This window comes from Epinephelus moara, chromosome 9, assembly GCF_006386435.1.
Source record: "Epinephelus moara isolate mb chromosome 9, YSFRI_EMoa_1.0, whole genome shotgun sequence".
NCBI lineage: Eukaryota > Metazoa > Chordata > Actinopteri > Perciformes > Serranidae > Epinephelus > Epinephelus moara.
In genome coordinates this window covers 10,144,029-10,160,495 of record NC_065514.1, presented here as the reverse complement: position 1 = coordinate 10,160,495, position 16,467 = coordinate 10,144,029, and the positions used below count along the sequence as shown (strand labels likewise).

The window sequence follows — 16,467 nt, the reverse complement described above, 5'->3', positions numbered from 1 at the left end:
TATGATGCAGTATTATAATGCTCCCGACTTTTCTCCCCCACACGACGCCATTGATGGCGGTGAGTAGTCGACTGACTCAGTGTGGAAACATTGAGACATACTGTTGAAATCGCACTTGTTTTTCTTAAGACATCTCAAGATTTGTAAATTCACATTTTCACATTGTCCTTTGTTACACTAAAAGAAAGGGAAATGTTGATTATGAGGCCCATGAACCAGACTCACTATCTATCTATCTATCTATCTATCTATCTATCTATCTACCTACCTACCTACCTACCTACCCACCTACCCACCTACCCGGTCCTTTTCGGCACTCTAAGCGGACTCAGAGTAGTGACTCAGCATTTTTGGGCATATATGAACACTCCAAGAGAACTCAGACCCCTCTGAAGCGAACTGAACTCAGACCACCACCCAAGATGGCTTCAAGTCCGCGGAGCAGTTCATGTAACCTGTGCATTGTAAACTCAGGGTGTTTTCACACTTGGACCTTTTTAAATGAACCAGACTCAGTCCTCTTAAAGTGCACCAAAAAGTGGGCCGACAGAAAAGGGACTCGGTTCTTTTTGTGTTCACATTTTCAGTTCATTTGAAAGATGACTCAGTCCTCAATCTGGTCAACTTCAGCTCTGATGGGGCCTCAGTCCTCTTCTTGTTCACACTATAGCCTATATATAATATATATTGATGTAGGTTTGTTTATACTTTGATGTGGCACTGCAGTTGCTGTTTGATGTTCTCCTCGTTCCATAGGAGGAGTGCAGCTGTTTCATTGTCAGACCAAAGTACTCCTCGTCCACTGGTCGTGCTGTCGTTACCTGTGGCCATGGTTCTGTTGTGTTTATTGAAATAGCGTGTGATCTGTCTACGGCAAGTTTGGAGGGCTACAGTACAATAGCAAAAGGCAAAGCGGGCCCAGAGTGCTTTGTGTTCACAAGGCGCAGGTTAAGTGAACCACACCACGGACTTGAAGCGACGAGGTGGTCTGAGTTTGGTTCGCTTCAGAGGGGTCTGAGCTCTCTTGGAGTGTTCACATATGCGCAAAAAATCTCGCAAGGACACAGGACAAGGAGTGGTTTGGTCCACAGAAGATACTGCATGTCTCCAGATGTGGAATGTAGAATACATCAAACGGCAACAGTCGACAGCACAGAAACACAAAGGTTTTCCTCTAATTATAAGTGCACCTGCAAGTGAGGGGTTTCATAACCGCACTGCAGTGCCACATCAAAGTAAAACCAAAACTATGTCAATAATATATATAGTGTGAACAGAAAGAGAACCGAGTCCTCTTTCAAATGAACTGACAATGTGAACACAAAAAGAACCGAGTCCCTCTTCTGTAGGTCCACTTTTTGAACTGAGTTCAGTTCACTTTAAAAGGACTAAATGTGAAAACACCCTTATTTAAATGGATACTTCAAGATGCCAGATGTTAAACAAGAACCAGGACTACATTGTACTTTTTCTTGAGTGCTTTTCAACACACGACATATTAACACTTAAATAAAGTTTGTGCAAATGTAATACTATGCTGTTAACTTCCTGTTTGAGGACAGGCCTACAGTCTTCTTTCCATGCTTAGTTGTGTTTCTTCATCTTCGTGCACGCGCGTGCCTTTGCATCTGCCACTCGGTGTGTGCGCGCATTATAAAAACCCTTTGGTTCACGTGCGGAAAGGGACTGTGGAGGGGTGGGGAAGAAGTGACTTGTGGGATGCGGCAGGAGAGACAGAGGGGGAGAGTGACTGACACACAGAGTGGAACAACGGCGAGAGGAGCGGGAAAGAAACGGAGGAGAGCAATAAAACAACGGGTGTTACGGTTAATTTAGCGCCTGACATTCAGGTTTGCGCAGACAGACACACGGACAGACAGCGGAAGAAAAAGTTCAGATCCCACGAACCAGCGCGTGGGAGTGGGAAGCAGGATCGTGACTGACTGAGGCAAGCTCCACTGTCTGTCTCGTCATGGCAGGTAATTCAGTTTAACATTACACACATACACGAACAAGCCGGCGTTTTTACACCCGGACTCTAAACCAACGAGCTCTCTGTCCCGACGGTTGCAGGGTTTCGCTAACCCAGCCCAGTGTCAGTTAAGCTAACCGTTGCTAGCTAACATAACTTAGCTAGCTAGTGCTAACGTTAGCTAGCAAGCAAACTCGAGTGTCATCGCCCCTCTGGCCTGTCTTTGCCGACTAAAGCTAACGTTAGCTAGCCAGCTGCTGCTAGCAAACGATAGCTGTTTACCATTATCACCGGCCCGGGACCAGTCTGGCAAGCTAACGCTGCATACCATGCTAGCCAAACATAGCTATCCGCGACACTAACCCATAACGTTAACGCTAACTTCTTGTAGCCGTAACCGATGCTTCTCATACGTATGCACCGAATTTGCACACTGCTACTCTCAATTATCTGATCTGCTGTTGATGTTGAAACATAAAATGAATAGCTAAAGGCAAAACTGGCGGTTTTCACTCCAGTGCACACATATCTTAAACATGCCATGACTGGCTTGACAAGCCAGGCTAGCTAACGTTAGCTCAAACTTTGACATTGCCCACATGCAGGCTAGTACTCCAGGCCTGCTGCAGGCTGAACAAGCTTCTAAATATTCTGTGCAGTTTCTGACCAAACGGATTGAAGAGTTAAAAGAGCCAGTAGGGACATGTATATGTTTAAATGCAAATATTCTCCTCTTAAATCAGACCCACATAGTCCTGTTTTTTTGTAGCCTAACGTAGCATTTCGCATTTCATTCATCAGCTGATGCTTGTGCAGTGAATGTATAGTTATTAATAATTATATGCGACTTCAGTCCCTTGTATCCGATTGAGATTGGTGTCTATTTATTCATAAAGCAAAAAAAGATCATATGCATTTGGTCCATTTGGGCGGGGAAATGACACAGGTCTTTGGGCAGAGGTTTTTCACATCATCCTTTTGTTGGACCTCACTGACTGGGATGATTTGGACATTAAAACACCTGCTTGCTATGTCATTTTCCTCTGCAAGGAATGAAGGCAGTCTGTGAGAGAGCTACATTTTGTCCTGACCAGTACCAATCCTGTCCTGGCTGTTTGTTTTAAATCATGATTCATCGCAGAATACGTGTATGATGGAGCCAGGGTGACTCATAAATGTCCTTGATTATTCTGCAGAGCTGTTCCACTACATGCTATCAGCAAATCAGAGCAATATCCATCCTGTAATGACAGAAATGATCACATGTAGAAGTATGCGGAATCTTACTAGCTATGTTGTGCAATGAGCTATGTTGAGGGACGAACCTGTTGAGGCTAGTGATGGAGGTTGTTATCAAATGAGCCAGCATGTTTTTTCTTGTTGATGTATTTTTATCATACAGTAGGAGCCGGGCGTGAGAGCATCTCCTGCTGGTATATCAGTTGCCCAGTCTTAAAATAAAATATGTTTCAAGATGGTATTCACCTACTGTACTATAATATGGAGTTAAGTTAATATTTATGAACACGATCTGCAGTCAAAGTTTTCCTCAAGGTGGGAAAACCACTGAACCAGCCAAGGCTCAAATCTGATTTTTGATTCGGTGCATGCAGTTACACTCATTAAATATTAAAGATCTTTGCCGTCCAAGTGGCCTGTATTTCTTCACTGTATAAACTGTATGTGGCTTCTTAATATGCCCATAGACTAACTGGTTTTGCAGGTATCATGCCTTGAACAGTTTAGTGATATCTTGCCTATATCTTCTTGTTTAATGTTTGAGAGATTAAAAGGTCTTATTTGGAGCCAGTGTCATTTGTCTTTTGAGACTAGACTTGGAGAAGTTGTGGGAGGATATGTGCACATGTGTGACCACACATTTATGCAACAGGTCAGCCATCCGTCTGCAGTAGTTCCAACATAATGTCAGTGATCCCACGCTGCTTGAGAGTGACTGTGCTGAAGCAAAACACTTCCTTATAGAGGTGCAACTATTTGCATATACTAGCAAGGAAAGTCTAAATGCCCAAGAATGCACATTATTGCTGAAGCACTCTGTTTCATTATTGCCCGAAACTGTGAAACTTGGCCATCTTAGTTTATCCCAACCACTTGTACATCACAGTCAATGGCCAGGACAATGCAGTTAAGATCTGGGAAACAGTTTGACATTGAAATACATGTATCAAACCTGCCAGAATTGTACATGAATGTTTATATTTTGCTTTATCTCTGCAGGACCTGGAGGTGACATGCAGTGGTGCTTCTCTCAGGTGAAAGGAGCCATTGATGACGACGTAGCTGAAGGTATGAGCTCTGCCAAGAGCTAGTATCTGTGAGCGTAACACACATATGGGAAAAAATGTAATAGGTATTGAGTAATATACAACAGCTTTCAGTCAGTAAGCAGATAGCAGCTCAGTGTTGTCCTCATTTGTTCCATTCCCACCGGCTAGATATAGCACAGTTAAGCCGTGCCGTGGTGTGATGAGCCGTGATGGTACGCATTTCAACTATGAACTGTACAATAATACACTATAATGGATCTTAACTTAACCCTAGCTGTCAGATGACAGGCTCACCATGTGTGGTCCTTGTGTAGATGACTAGAGAGAAAGGGACATTTTTGAAAGGCTCGCTATGTTAAACAAATTTGTGGTGCCACACTCCTACATTATGCTTTTACTTGTAGCATACAGCAGCCTGTTTTCTAAATCATTGGCTATATTGGAGCTGTGTTGTGAGGCGACGCTAATGCAAACCGAACACTTCTTCCTCTCGTTGCTTCACATTTAAAGCTTTCCACTGGCAAGCCTCAGGAAGTCTCTTTATATTTACAGGAAGTGCAGCCTTATTTGTCACTGAGGTTGAGGACTCTGATTTCGGTTGCTCATGTTCTGGTGCAGGTGTCCCAACTATAGGGACATGGCAACAGAGCCTTCAGCAGGCCAGATGGCTGATAATGGACAGAAGTTCAGAAATGCTGAATAATATATCCATGATTGTGAAGGCTTATCAGACACTATGCAGTAGTTTATACTCCTGTTTGACAGGCTTTCTGGAGAGTTATCGCAGTAGCAATAATTTCCACTTCTGTCTCAATGCAAGGTTTACAGAGGAATTAGCACTTATGCTATACACCCTTTGTGGTATAATGTGCTCTGCACATGTATTTTACCAGCCAGTGTTGCACATTGCACAATAAAGTTGCACTGCATTCAGTGGCCAGTTTATTAGGTGTGCCTACAGATGGGTGACAGATTAAAGGAAAAAATGAACATCACAGTAGGAGTCAGACCACCATGAGCTTAGAGAACAGCTTTGCCGCTCCTTGCCCAGTCTGTAATAACATAAGGACATATAGCATGATCACAGACATCACTAAACAGATTTTATTCATGTTATTTTCAAACTCACCATCCATTCAGTGAGCCCTGGTGCCCTGTAGCATCTGCATCTGTGTTATCTCACCCTTTTTGTTCAGGTTTTTCCTTTAACTCTTTGAAACCTGAGCAAATTGGTTTAATGTCTTTTAAAAACATGGGGAGAAGGCAATGAGTAAGAAAAGAAGAAATGGCTTGTAAAATAGCAGGAAATTAGTAAAAAGAGAAATTAAATACAAGAAAATTAGTTAAGAAAGAAAGTTTAAAAACAAACAAGAAAATGACCTGGGAATAGTGCTTTAACATAATTTTTTAAATGTAAAGGTAATTATCAGAATAAATGTAGTTTTCCATGTTTGTTTTTTTTTTAAATAATTATCTAAATCCANAGTGCTTTAACATAATTTTTTAAATGTAAAGGTAATTATCAGAATAAATGTAGTTTTCCATGTTTTTTTTTTTTTTAAATAATTATCTAAATCCATTATTATTATTATTATTATTATTATTATTATTATTATTATTATTATTATTTTATTTTTTATTTTTTTTTGCAGTTTGTGGGACATTTCTTACGAAGTTGCTCATTGCTTTTTTCCCATGTTTTTGAAAGAAATTACACTAATTTGCACTGAAAAACTTGCAAAAGGTGTCTTAGGAGCAGCACAAGAAAAGTGACATTGCTCCAGGTTTCAAAGGGTTAATTTGTTCCCCATCGGTAGCTAAGAGAGGTGAGAGGTGTTTCTGTTTTTGCCTACCCTTCTTAATATAAATAGAGTCGACAAAATAATAGAAACACAATACAAATCAATAGCACCGCAAACTACAGCTTCTAAAACACAGTGCTGTCGTTGGTCTTCCTGTCAATTTGTGGCTGATGACTGCACCCCAAGAGATGCAACATATTTCCGTCATGCCTGATGCATGTATCTAAGCATATATGGTTTCTGTTGATTATACTTTATTGGAAGTTGCATTGATTCAGCGATACAAATCTGCTTTTACGAACCCCCAAAGGACGGCCGTGTAGATGGAATTTAAAGAATGACAGTATGCTTGACTGTAAAACAGTCATGTTCACTTGATGATGCTCTGCAGCATGTTTTGGCCCTTTAACACATTCCAACAGTGGAGTGACAGAGAGATGTTACGTTATTGTCCGCCCACAGTCTTACTCTCACTGTTATTGATTTATGTAACATCCTCATATAGTCAGAGACTTCCATAAGCCATTAATAAATAATGCAGGTAATTGCTTTGCTGTTGCCAAGAGTTTTTTTATGTTATACATTTTATAGGTTAAATCATTGACTTGATGGATAATGACTAACAGCAGTTTAAAGTATGTCTTTTCAAATAGCCTTGCTGCTAGTTCAAATATATTAGCCCCTATTTTGAGCCTCAGGGAGCACAACATACACAAAGACCTCCTACTACCACCTTTGGCAGCATTGTCTTTCTGCTCCAGTGGGCAACAAAGGGTTAAATAAGTGTATGTGCGTCTGAGTGAGTTTCAGTTGATAAAGCAACATACTACTGCTGGGGGGAAACATGCTTTGCTGTCAGAGTGAGGCAAAAACTAGGTTACTGATCATTTTCCGTCTGCTCTACATGCTCTGACATCTTTCTGCATCTCAGGCCTCCACGCTCGTCCCTCTCGTGCACTCTGGTCCCACTACAGATTAATCAAGGGTTAGCTGGGATTAACTGAGTGCTTCCTTATTGTCTTTTGGCAATATGTCATTATATGTCTGTTCACTAATTTAAAAATAACATTAAATGTCTGTCATGTTTGTGTCTTTTTTGCAGCGGACATCATATCCACAGTTGAGTTTAACCACACAGGGGAGCTGCTAGCCACAGGAGACAAGGGTGGCCGTGTAGTTATTTTCCAGCAGGAAATAGAGGTACAGCTGCAAGTTCATCTTCTGTTGAGTTTTATTCCCACGCATTATCCATTACAGAAAAAAAGTCAACTCTGAACTCGAGTAAGAGTTTAAAACTTTAGCTGGTGATATGCTTTATGTCCTAAAGTAGCTGTCACTACTAATTCAAAACATGTCTTTGTAGAATGAAACTTACAAAATCTAACATCTGCTCTTTTCATCTTTGTCTGATATTTCACCCGGCTCCCTGCAGAATAAGAATCAGCCTCAGTTCCGGAGCGAATACAATGTTTACAGCACTTTCCAGAGCCATGAGCCCGAGTTCGACTACTTGAAGAGTTTGGAAATAGAAGAGAAGATCAACAAGATTCGCTGGCTTCCTCAGAAGAATGCTGCTCAGTTCCTGTTGTCTACTAACGGTGAGTTTGTCATTTTTATTGAGCACAGATATTATATATATATATATATATATATATATAGATATATATATAGATATATATATAGATATATATTTAACAGCAGTCTGTCGTGACATTAAACCATTTTAACGAGGAAACTTAATACAGCCCCGCTCACACTTCACAATCAAATGTGAGCCAGAACTGGAATGAAAGTTTATGAAAACGTAATCGCAGTTTCCTCTGCAAGACTGCAAAATTCCTGGTAATTTGAATATGATTACAAGTAATGTTTTGTGCTTTCTATCTCAAACAGAACATCCAGGTTCTCCTCACATTTCTTTTAACATCATATCATGCAGTGTTTCCCACAGCTATGACATACACAAATGGTCAACTGCAGGTGACAAACATCAAACACGTGTGACAGTATTTTGATTAATTGAATATTTCTTTTAATTTCATACACATTACATCATTGTGTTCTTTTCTAATCACACACAGAGCTAATGCTTATCATTTCTCTTTCTCTGTCTGCTTGTGTGTATGTTTGGGTTTGCGTGTCTCTCTCGCTCTCTGTTAAGACATGTGGAATAAGTAGGCTGTGTGAAAAACACAATCACAGTCACAAATTTCATTGTGGGGAGTAATAGGGGTGGGTGGTATGGCCCTAAAATAATATCACGATATTACAGGGTATTTTTGCGTTAACAATATTCTTGACGATATGACAAATTGGTTTAAAAAAAGCAAATGGAAGTGACATGCAGCAAAGGGCCACAGGCGGCAACAGCCTTGTACATGGGGCGCCTGCTCTATCCACTAAGCCATTGCAGCGCCAACATATATGGAGTTTTTTGTCGAGCCGCGAGTGTCACGTAGGTTTACATTACCAAAGACGATACCAACTCACATGTGCGCATGGCGAGAGAGGAGAGGGAGAGACGCTGTGCTGCTGCCGGCGGAGTCGCTCAATGAGTTCCCTCTGCAGTGAGGGTAACTCTCTGTAGCATCCAGGGCGCCACAGTTTATTCCACACTACTGAAGCTGCTCCTCTTTTAGGAACCACTGCACGGAGTCAGTAATAATTTTGCTTTTAGCCATGAATTTTTTATATGTTACTAAAAATTATACCTGTATTATCATGAGTGAGATCATAGGGCACATTCCTTGGTAGTAAAATTGGAGGAAATGAAACTCCAGGAGAAACGCAGGGAGTGGGGCAGGAAAATCAAAATGGCTGGCAAGCATGGGATGCAGATTTTAACAGTTATCAGAATCAGATCATATATATTCTTTCCCATCGATAAGACACTGAGGTTGTCCCCATTAGACGTGTCATTCTGACAGGAGGGAAACGCTATTCATTCGACGGGGGAACAGACTTTGAAACGCCTGCGTTTCGGGGCGCCTCCGCTTCAGTCACAGTAGCAGAACGAACAGGTGCGGGAGGGATAGAATGAAAGGCGATTGTCCACTAGTCAATAGATTGCAGATGGCAACATTCTCTTGGGCTGATACAAAAATAAAAAATGCTGAAATGGGTCAGCAAATATACTTTGAAAAGTCTAAGTGTGGGGAAACACTGCATCCTGTACGAGGCCATTTTTATTGGGGATCAAACCCTCAATAAAATCTGCAGTTTGAACCTTCCTCTGTATGCTAAGTGTGTGCATTTGTCTTTGGTGCTGCTGTTATTGACATTGTTATTTTTCTCTTTGAAAGATAAGACAATCAAGTTGTGGAAAATCAGTGAACGAGACAAGAGACCAGAGGGCTATAATCTGAAAGAGGAGGATGGACGCTACAAAAACCCCAACACTATCACGGCACTGCGGGTCAGTCCTTGCATCACACACAACCTGAGTTTTATTTTAAACAGTTGGATTATTCTGCCACACTAGAGTTTCTACCTCTAGCTGAAAGTTATCTCTACACATGTATTTTATTCTTGATTTATTAAGAGAGTTTTGTGGGTTTGTTTATTGACGTAATGCCAACATTCTTTTATTACCTGTGGTTATTCAGATTGTTATGGTCGTTCAAATGTTCGAGTTGCCCTGAAAATCCACACAGGTTATGTGGCCACAGCTATCACGGATTTGGGTGAAACTATGCTGGGAGTTTGCTGAGATCACCAAATTATATATTTAATAGAATCATATAGGAGCAGGTTATCCTTCCCAAACAGGAACAGGTGTGACAAAACTGAGTCATCTTAACAGGACAAGTGAAATGTCGTCAAGCACTGACTAAGCTAACACAGACAGGAGATGTCTGGACAACCAGAATAACTGAACACTTCTGTGGGTGTAACATTATGTGTGGTGGCTTTAACTGTGGGCACTGTTTACCTGTCATAGTTGTACCTCTGAATTCAAAGAGAGGCTAATAGTTTAAAATTCCGGTCTGACAAACTTGGATGCAAAAGAATTAAACATGGGTGTGTGACAGGTCGGGAGCGGCTACCGGTTTGGCTTCCTTTTATGTCGCTAACGGCAAAGATAACGGCAGCTTGCAATCTGTGCTGCTTCAGTTGCTCTTCAAGCTAATGTTTGGACTCATGCACGTTCTGGGTGTATAGTTGGCAAGTCACTCAGCCAAAAAGCTCATGTTTCACACTGCTGTGATTGCTTAAAAGTTAAAGAAAGGCAATTCAGGTTTTAATGAGTGTATTTTAAAAAGGATCTTACAGCCTGTGTAGACTGCTGTATTGATTTAAAAAGAAGCAAATCTGTTTGTTAGACTTACATTAGATTGATGACTAAAAAAAGTGGCTGGAATTCTTCCTGTACAGAGACAGTGCCAGCGCTTTTATTTCGTCACTGGCTAGATGCTCTGGTCATAAAAGTCCATGAAGAGCTTTGTGACGGACTAGAAATGTGCCACAAGGAACTTTAAGAGCGTCAAAATTCATCCCTGCCTGTGTAATGTTAAGTTTAAATATCATATCCTGTGTGTTTTAATCGCAGGTACCAGTTTTGATACCCATGGACCTCATGGTGGAGGCCAGTCCACGGAGGGTGTTTGCCAACGCTCACACCTACCATATCAACTCTATCTCCGTCAACAGTGACAATGAGACTTACCTGTCCGCAGACGACCTCCGCATCAACCTCTGGCACCTAGAGATCACCGACCGCAGCTTCAGTATCCTTAAATTTGCCTGTTCACCTGCCAAATCCACGAAACTCTGATTTGAATGTGAGATTAACAACGGGATCAGCTGTATTTTTGTAAATAGCCTGATATTTTTCCATCCACCTAAAATAACATTTGATGCTCTAAACATTTGATAGGGAGAAGAAACAAGGAAAATATTTTAGAGGAATTAACAGTGGGGTCAAAATAAAGCTGTCACAGGAGACAAAGCTGTGTCTTTCATGTCCTGCTAATGAATGCCATCCCTGATGTTTATTTTGTCTCCACACACTGTTCCATTATCAGTCTAATGATGCTTTTGTTTAGTTTTTTGTCCCCTGTGTGAATGCTCTATTCAGCAGACGCTGTCACCCAGTTTGACACTTGCCAAAGAAAGTTGCGACGATTTTTCAGAGCGTGATTGTGGAGATACTTTAATGTGAGCTGGAAGCTTTATTCCTTAACCCCGTGCTCTTCAGATATTGTTGACATCAAACCGGCCAACATGGAGGAGCTAACGGAGGTGATCACAGCAGCAGAGTTCCATCCTCATCAGTGTAACACCTTCGTCTACAGCAGCAGCAAAGGAACCATCCGTCTGTGTGACATGAGGGCTTCGGCGCTGTGTGACAAGCACTCCAAATGTGAGTACCTGCTTTGATCATTTTTAATCACCATTCTTTGACAGGTGGTTTAAGGACTGGCGTCATTTAGCTTAGCGTCCTGTTTGTCAGTGAACTACTCTTTATCTAGGGCTGCCCCCCCGACTAAGAATTTTCCTTTTGACCAATAGTCGTCACTTAGGGCCATTGGTCTGCTAGTCGCCCGCATGCTAACGATATTAATTTAAATATTAAGTTATATATTTTGGGCGGGGCAACACAATGTTTTGAGTTGAAGGTGTGAGAAAGAATAGTATCAGTAACATTGTTAACACTGTGCTACATTACAGAGAAATACAAAACCGTACTAATGAACCTTCATTAATATAGGCCTATATTTTATCTACAAGTGCACGTCACACACTGAGCGAGCCGCCTGTTAATGACACTGATAATGACTTTAGTTGTTCTTTTATCTCAGACATGTTACGATGTTACATACCTTGACATGTTTCAGCGGAAACTTCTGCCTTCCTCCAAAGTGTCACTTGGTGGTTGTGACGCGTCTTTATCAGCTGATCTGTCAATCAGCCGATATTAGGGCGACGTGACCGTCCTGTCAAAAACTGACAGGACGCCACCTGCTGTCCGCCAGACATAATGAACACCAGTGAACTGTTAATGACGCTGTGGGCTAATGGGCATGTAGCTACTTCCATGTTTCAGATGATACGTCATGTTTGTAGTCGACCAATGAAGATGAGTTTACATGTCACCTTGGATTCGTCCCTCACCTTCTCAAAATGATCCCACACTTTGGATTTCCTGCCCGACATGTTATTAACTAGCCTGTGGAATAACCGCAGGTACCAGCCCTGGAAATTAGAGCTGATCTTCTTCCAGGAGCTGTTTATAAGTGTGTAGGCCTGTCGTCCATGGGACAGATGTAAAGCTCTGGGTAGCCCTGCACTAACATGATCAACTTTTCCATATTTATCAGACTGAATATTCACAGAAGAAGGGAAAGATATCCGTCGGCTGTGATTGGTTTGTAACCTGACTCCTGTCTGACTGCTGAGCATGGCCACTTCCTTTGTCTGTCCTTTCAAATTTAATTCCCACATGGTCCAGTCAGATAGGTTTTGATTTATTTTGACAATTTGCAGCTCCTAACAGAGTTTCTAATTTTTTTTATTCTGCATCTAAGCAACCAAGGAAATCTTGCCAACTAATGATCTTTCTGGTCGACTAATGTTTGATTACTGTTAGGTGGCAGCCCTAAGTAGCAGTGATAACATTAACCAAGACCAGGCGTTCTCAAAGTGGCCAAGGTGCAAAAAGATTTACCGATTCCTCATTTAGGCTGTTGTCTGTTTATAAATAACCTTTCACCACATTTAAAACAGTAGCAACACTTAAACATCTTCTGTGAAAATTTTCATTCATTTCATTCTTCTCATACACTCTCAATCACTCTGGTTTCTTTTCACCCCCCTCATGCACTCAAAAACCTGGCTATGCTGTAGTTGGTCAATATTTCATCTTCCTCTCTCTTGTCCAGTGTTTGAGGAGCCAGAAGACCCCAGTAATCGCTCCTTCTTCTCGGAGATCATATCTTCAATCTCAGATGTTAAGTTCAGCCACAATGGCCGCTACATGATGACTAGAGACTACTTGTCTGTTAAGATTTGGGATATGAACATGGAGAACAGGCCAGTGGAGACTTATCAGGTAAGACCCACAAACACATGCACAGTTACAAAGTGTCAGGCTTGTTATTGAAGTGTAAACTGGTTATGAGTGACTTTTCATTATCACTGACACCGCTTGGAGGGCCTGTTGCTCTGGAGTGTAGAGCAGCAGTCCCTGTTTTAACTTAGTCTGCATGTCAAGAGTCTCTTGTTAGTGATGTTGTAGTATCAGCATTAGACTGGTCATTTATTTTTAGTGCTGCAAAGATGTGACTTTGAAGCCAGCCTCATATCACACCACCTTATTGAAACTAAACAATATTTGATCACTTGTCTCTAAGGCTCCGTCCCAACACACACCTTGCCCCTACCACTTGGCCATACCCCTCTGTTTTGGGCATTCACAACTAAGGGCAGGGTGTCCTGATTCTTGTTAGGATAGAGGTGCAGGGTGAAGTGTCAGGGCTACATAACCCTTCAAATGGAGGTTTTTCCAGAGGCAAGCTCTAAACAGAGTGTTGTGAGAAATTGTTGGCAAGATGGCTGTGCAAGCTGCAAAAGAAACCCACAAATGGATTTTCGATATTACGATAATCACCGTGTTATCTTAGTTTAACGTTGTTTCAGTGACGTATGCTAACATTACATTGTTATTGCTGATTTGTGCGCAACAGTCCTGCATTTTGATGAATTTCCATGTCTCATTCCCCCACTTTGATGGCATATGACAAATTTACCTTATGTCCAGCGGTGACATTGCTGCACTTGTTACCGCTCTTCTAACATCAGTGCAGACTGGCATGATAGGAGCACAGGATGCTACTGCTATCCTACAGAGCACCGATAGTGGCCTTTGAAGCAATGTTTTTATTTGATGGCCTGTTTGATCGACTGTCAAACTCAAGTTGTGAACAAATCACGAGTGCCCATACCTTGCCTTTAATAGAACATTAAATGTAATTTTCTTCTCATTTCAAATTTAATTCAGTGGCCAACATGCATTTATTCTTAATGGTGACACTGTGCTGTAGATATGCTGCTAGTTAAAGAACCAAATCTCTGAACAATGGCCACACCTTTTTTCAGTCTGTCTTGCAGTTCCAAATAGTGGCCACATGAGGGCACCATAAATGCATGATTTTGCTGTGCACTGGCATTTGCTCCACTGTGACAAGCTTCCACACAGTATGAAGCACAGAGATGGCTGACATGTATGATGCTTACACTGGGTGTGTGATCCTTGAAGTCACCCCCTCACATCTGTGTCTCATCGTTACAGGTTCATGAGTACCTGAGGAGCAAGCTGTGCTCGCTGTATGAGAACGACTGCATCTTTGACAAGTTTGAATGCTGCTGGAATGGCAATGACAGGTGAGGAGAGCACCTTTAAATTACTTTAAATTCATTTTAATATCAGCTGCATGCCAGTGGTGAGTGTACCGTTAAACCTAGTACTCTGAGTTTCATTTCAATCTTTTACTAATGGACATTATTCCAGGATTGACTCGTGTTAAATGCTCGTATATTTTTCTCAACCTCCCCCATCAGTGTGGTGATGACTGGCTCATACAACAACTTCTTCCGGATGTTCGACCGTGGTCAAAGGCGGGACGTAACCCTGGAGGCCTCCCGAGAAAACAGCAAACCCATGCAGGTCCTAAAGCCTCGCAAAGTGTGCGCGGGCGGCAAACGCAAGAAGGACGAAATCAGCGTGGACAGTTTGGACTTCAACAAGAAGATCCTTCACACTGCCTGGCACCCCCAGGACAACATCATCGCAGTGGCGACGACCAACAACCTCTACATATTCCAGGATAAAGTAAACTAACAGCGGGGTGAGCTTACTTGATCTGGCGCGGGTGACGCCACGTGCACCACCCACCGCCTCATCCAGGGTGATCTGCGGTAATGCCTACAACCAGCATCCCTGTCCGTCGCTACTGGGTGACCAGACTTTGCCACTTTGTTCTAGATGTGGACAGAGGATGCCTCGCTCTTGCCCATCATCAGCCTGTCTGTGGCGGAGTAACATCTGCCTTGTTGTTTAAGTGATGTTGTGCCAATTTTTTTTTTTTTTTTTTTTTCCCTTTCGTATGGCTTTTTTTTTTTTTTTGCCAGCCCACCTGCCCTTTTCTTCCCCCGGGGTATCATGGGTAAATGAGTTTAATTTCCTTAAAATTCTGAATACAGACACACTTATTTTTATAACTTTCCCCCAAATGGCTCTGTGGTAGAAAACGAAAAACACTTATTTAGTATTTCCCCTTACTGTTCTGTGCCATGGTAGTGTTTATTTTTCTAAGAAAAAAATTGCCAGTCTTTTTTTTGTTGTGTGTGCGTGTGTGTGTATACACCTTTTATTAATTCATCCGTTATACTGTCATAGTATTCTTTGAGTCTCTTCACGTCTCCCCTCGTTCATTAAACCAAACATACCCAACAGTCACAAATGTATGCTCACGGTTTTCTTCACAAACTTGCTGCTTGTACCGGACAGCAACAGGAGTCTGAGAAGTACAGTGTGTTTTCGCAGATTGACAGAGGAGTTGTCCCGCTCACTGTTGCTGTTCCTCAGGCTCTGGGTGGTCAAATAGGTCCAAACTACTGCAACGATTTTCTTTTGGATTGGCTCTGTGTCTTGACATCACGTTTATCGGTTCCTCTTCCTCCTTTTGTTTGTGTTCAACAATAGTCAGGTATAAGAGATAGCCTATTCAAATAAAATTATTATGATTGTCATATTTATATTTAAAAAAAAAAAAAAAAAGTATCACCAGATTTGTTCCGTCCGATTTTGTGAAACAAAGCTGGACCTCACACATCTTTTCTCTAAGTATTGTCTTCCCATGGGGTGTACCACAGCTCTGAAGCAGTACTTCACAACAGGGAAAACCTTTTCTTTTTGTTTGTTTGATTTGACACTGGACTCTTGCTGCACCAACTGAAGTACTTGGATGTGTTGTAAGTTTAAAAAGAAAAACATTATTTGAGGCATTAAGTCACTTAAAAGTGTTTGTTTAAACTACTGCGGACATTATTACTGCTACTGTATGTGATGGTACCATAAGCTGCACAAAGGATTTGCAGCAGTTGATGTCTCCACACGTATTTAAAAAATGGACAGCTCAGACTATATTGATGCCTCTAGTAATGTATAACTACAATTTTAATCTATGACGGTGAAGATAATAAAGGAACTACTTTTTGCACCCTTGTGATTGCGTGATTGTTGATGAGATCTCAGCAGTACTATGCTGTGTTTAATCAATGTTGATCCCTCATAGTGACAGGCTATGATGCTCCTTTGCATTAAACCAGGCATGACTTCTAACCCTGAACTGCACTGTTTCCCTATTTTGGGCACCTGTTGGGTGTTCAGTCATTAAAAATTAAG

The 16,467-nt window shown here is 41.6% G+C and overlaps 1 protein-coding gene across 1 annotated transcript; it reads left to right on the top strand.

The window, feature by feature from the left end:
- Positions 1-1,687: 1,687 nt before the first annotated feature.
- On the top strand, positions 1,688-16,282 carry ppp2r2ab (protein phosphatase 2, regulatory subunit B, alpha b). The gene is made up of 10 exons (XM_050053089.1): positions 1,688-1,979; positions 4,211-4,279; positions 7,165-7,262; positions 7,495-7,660; positions 9,365-9,477; positions 10,612-10,789; positions 11,260-11,424; positions 12,944-13,113; positions 14,353-14,444; positions 14,622-16,282. Exons 1-10 carry the CDS (start codon positions 1,973-1,975, stop codon positions 14,899-14,901), a joined length of 1,338 nt encoding a protein of 445 aa, XP_049909046.1. The 5' UTR covers positions 1,688-1,972; the 3' UTR covers positions 14,902-16,282.
- The last annotated feature ends 185 nt before the right edge of the window (positions 16,283-16,467 follow it).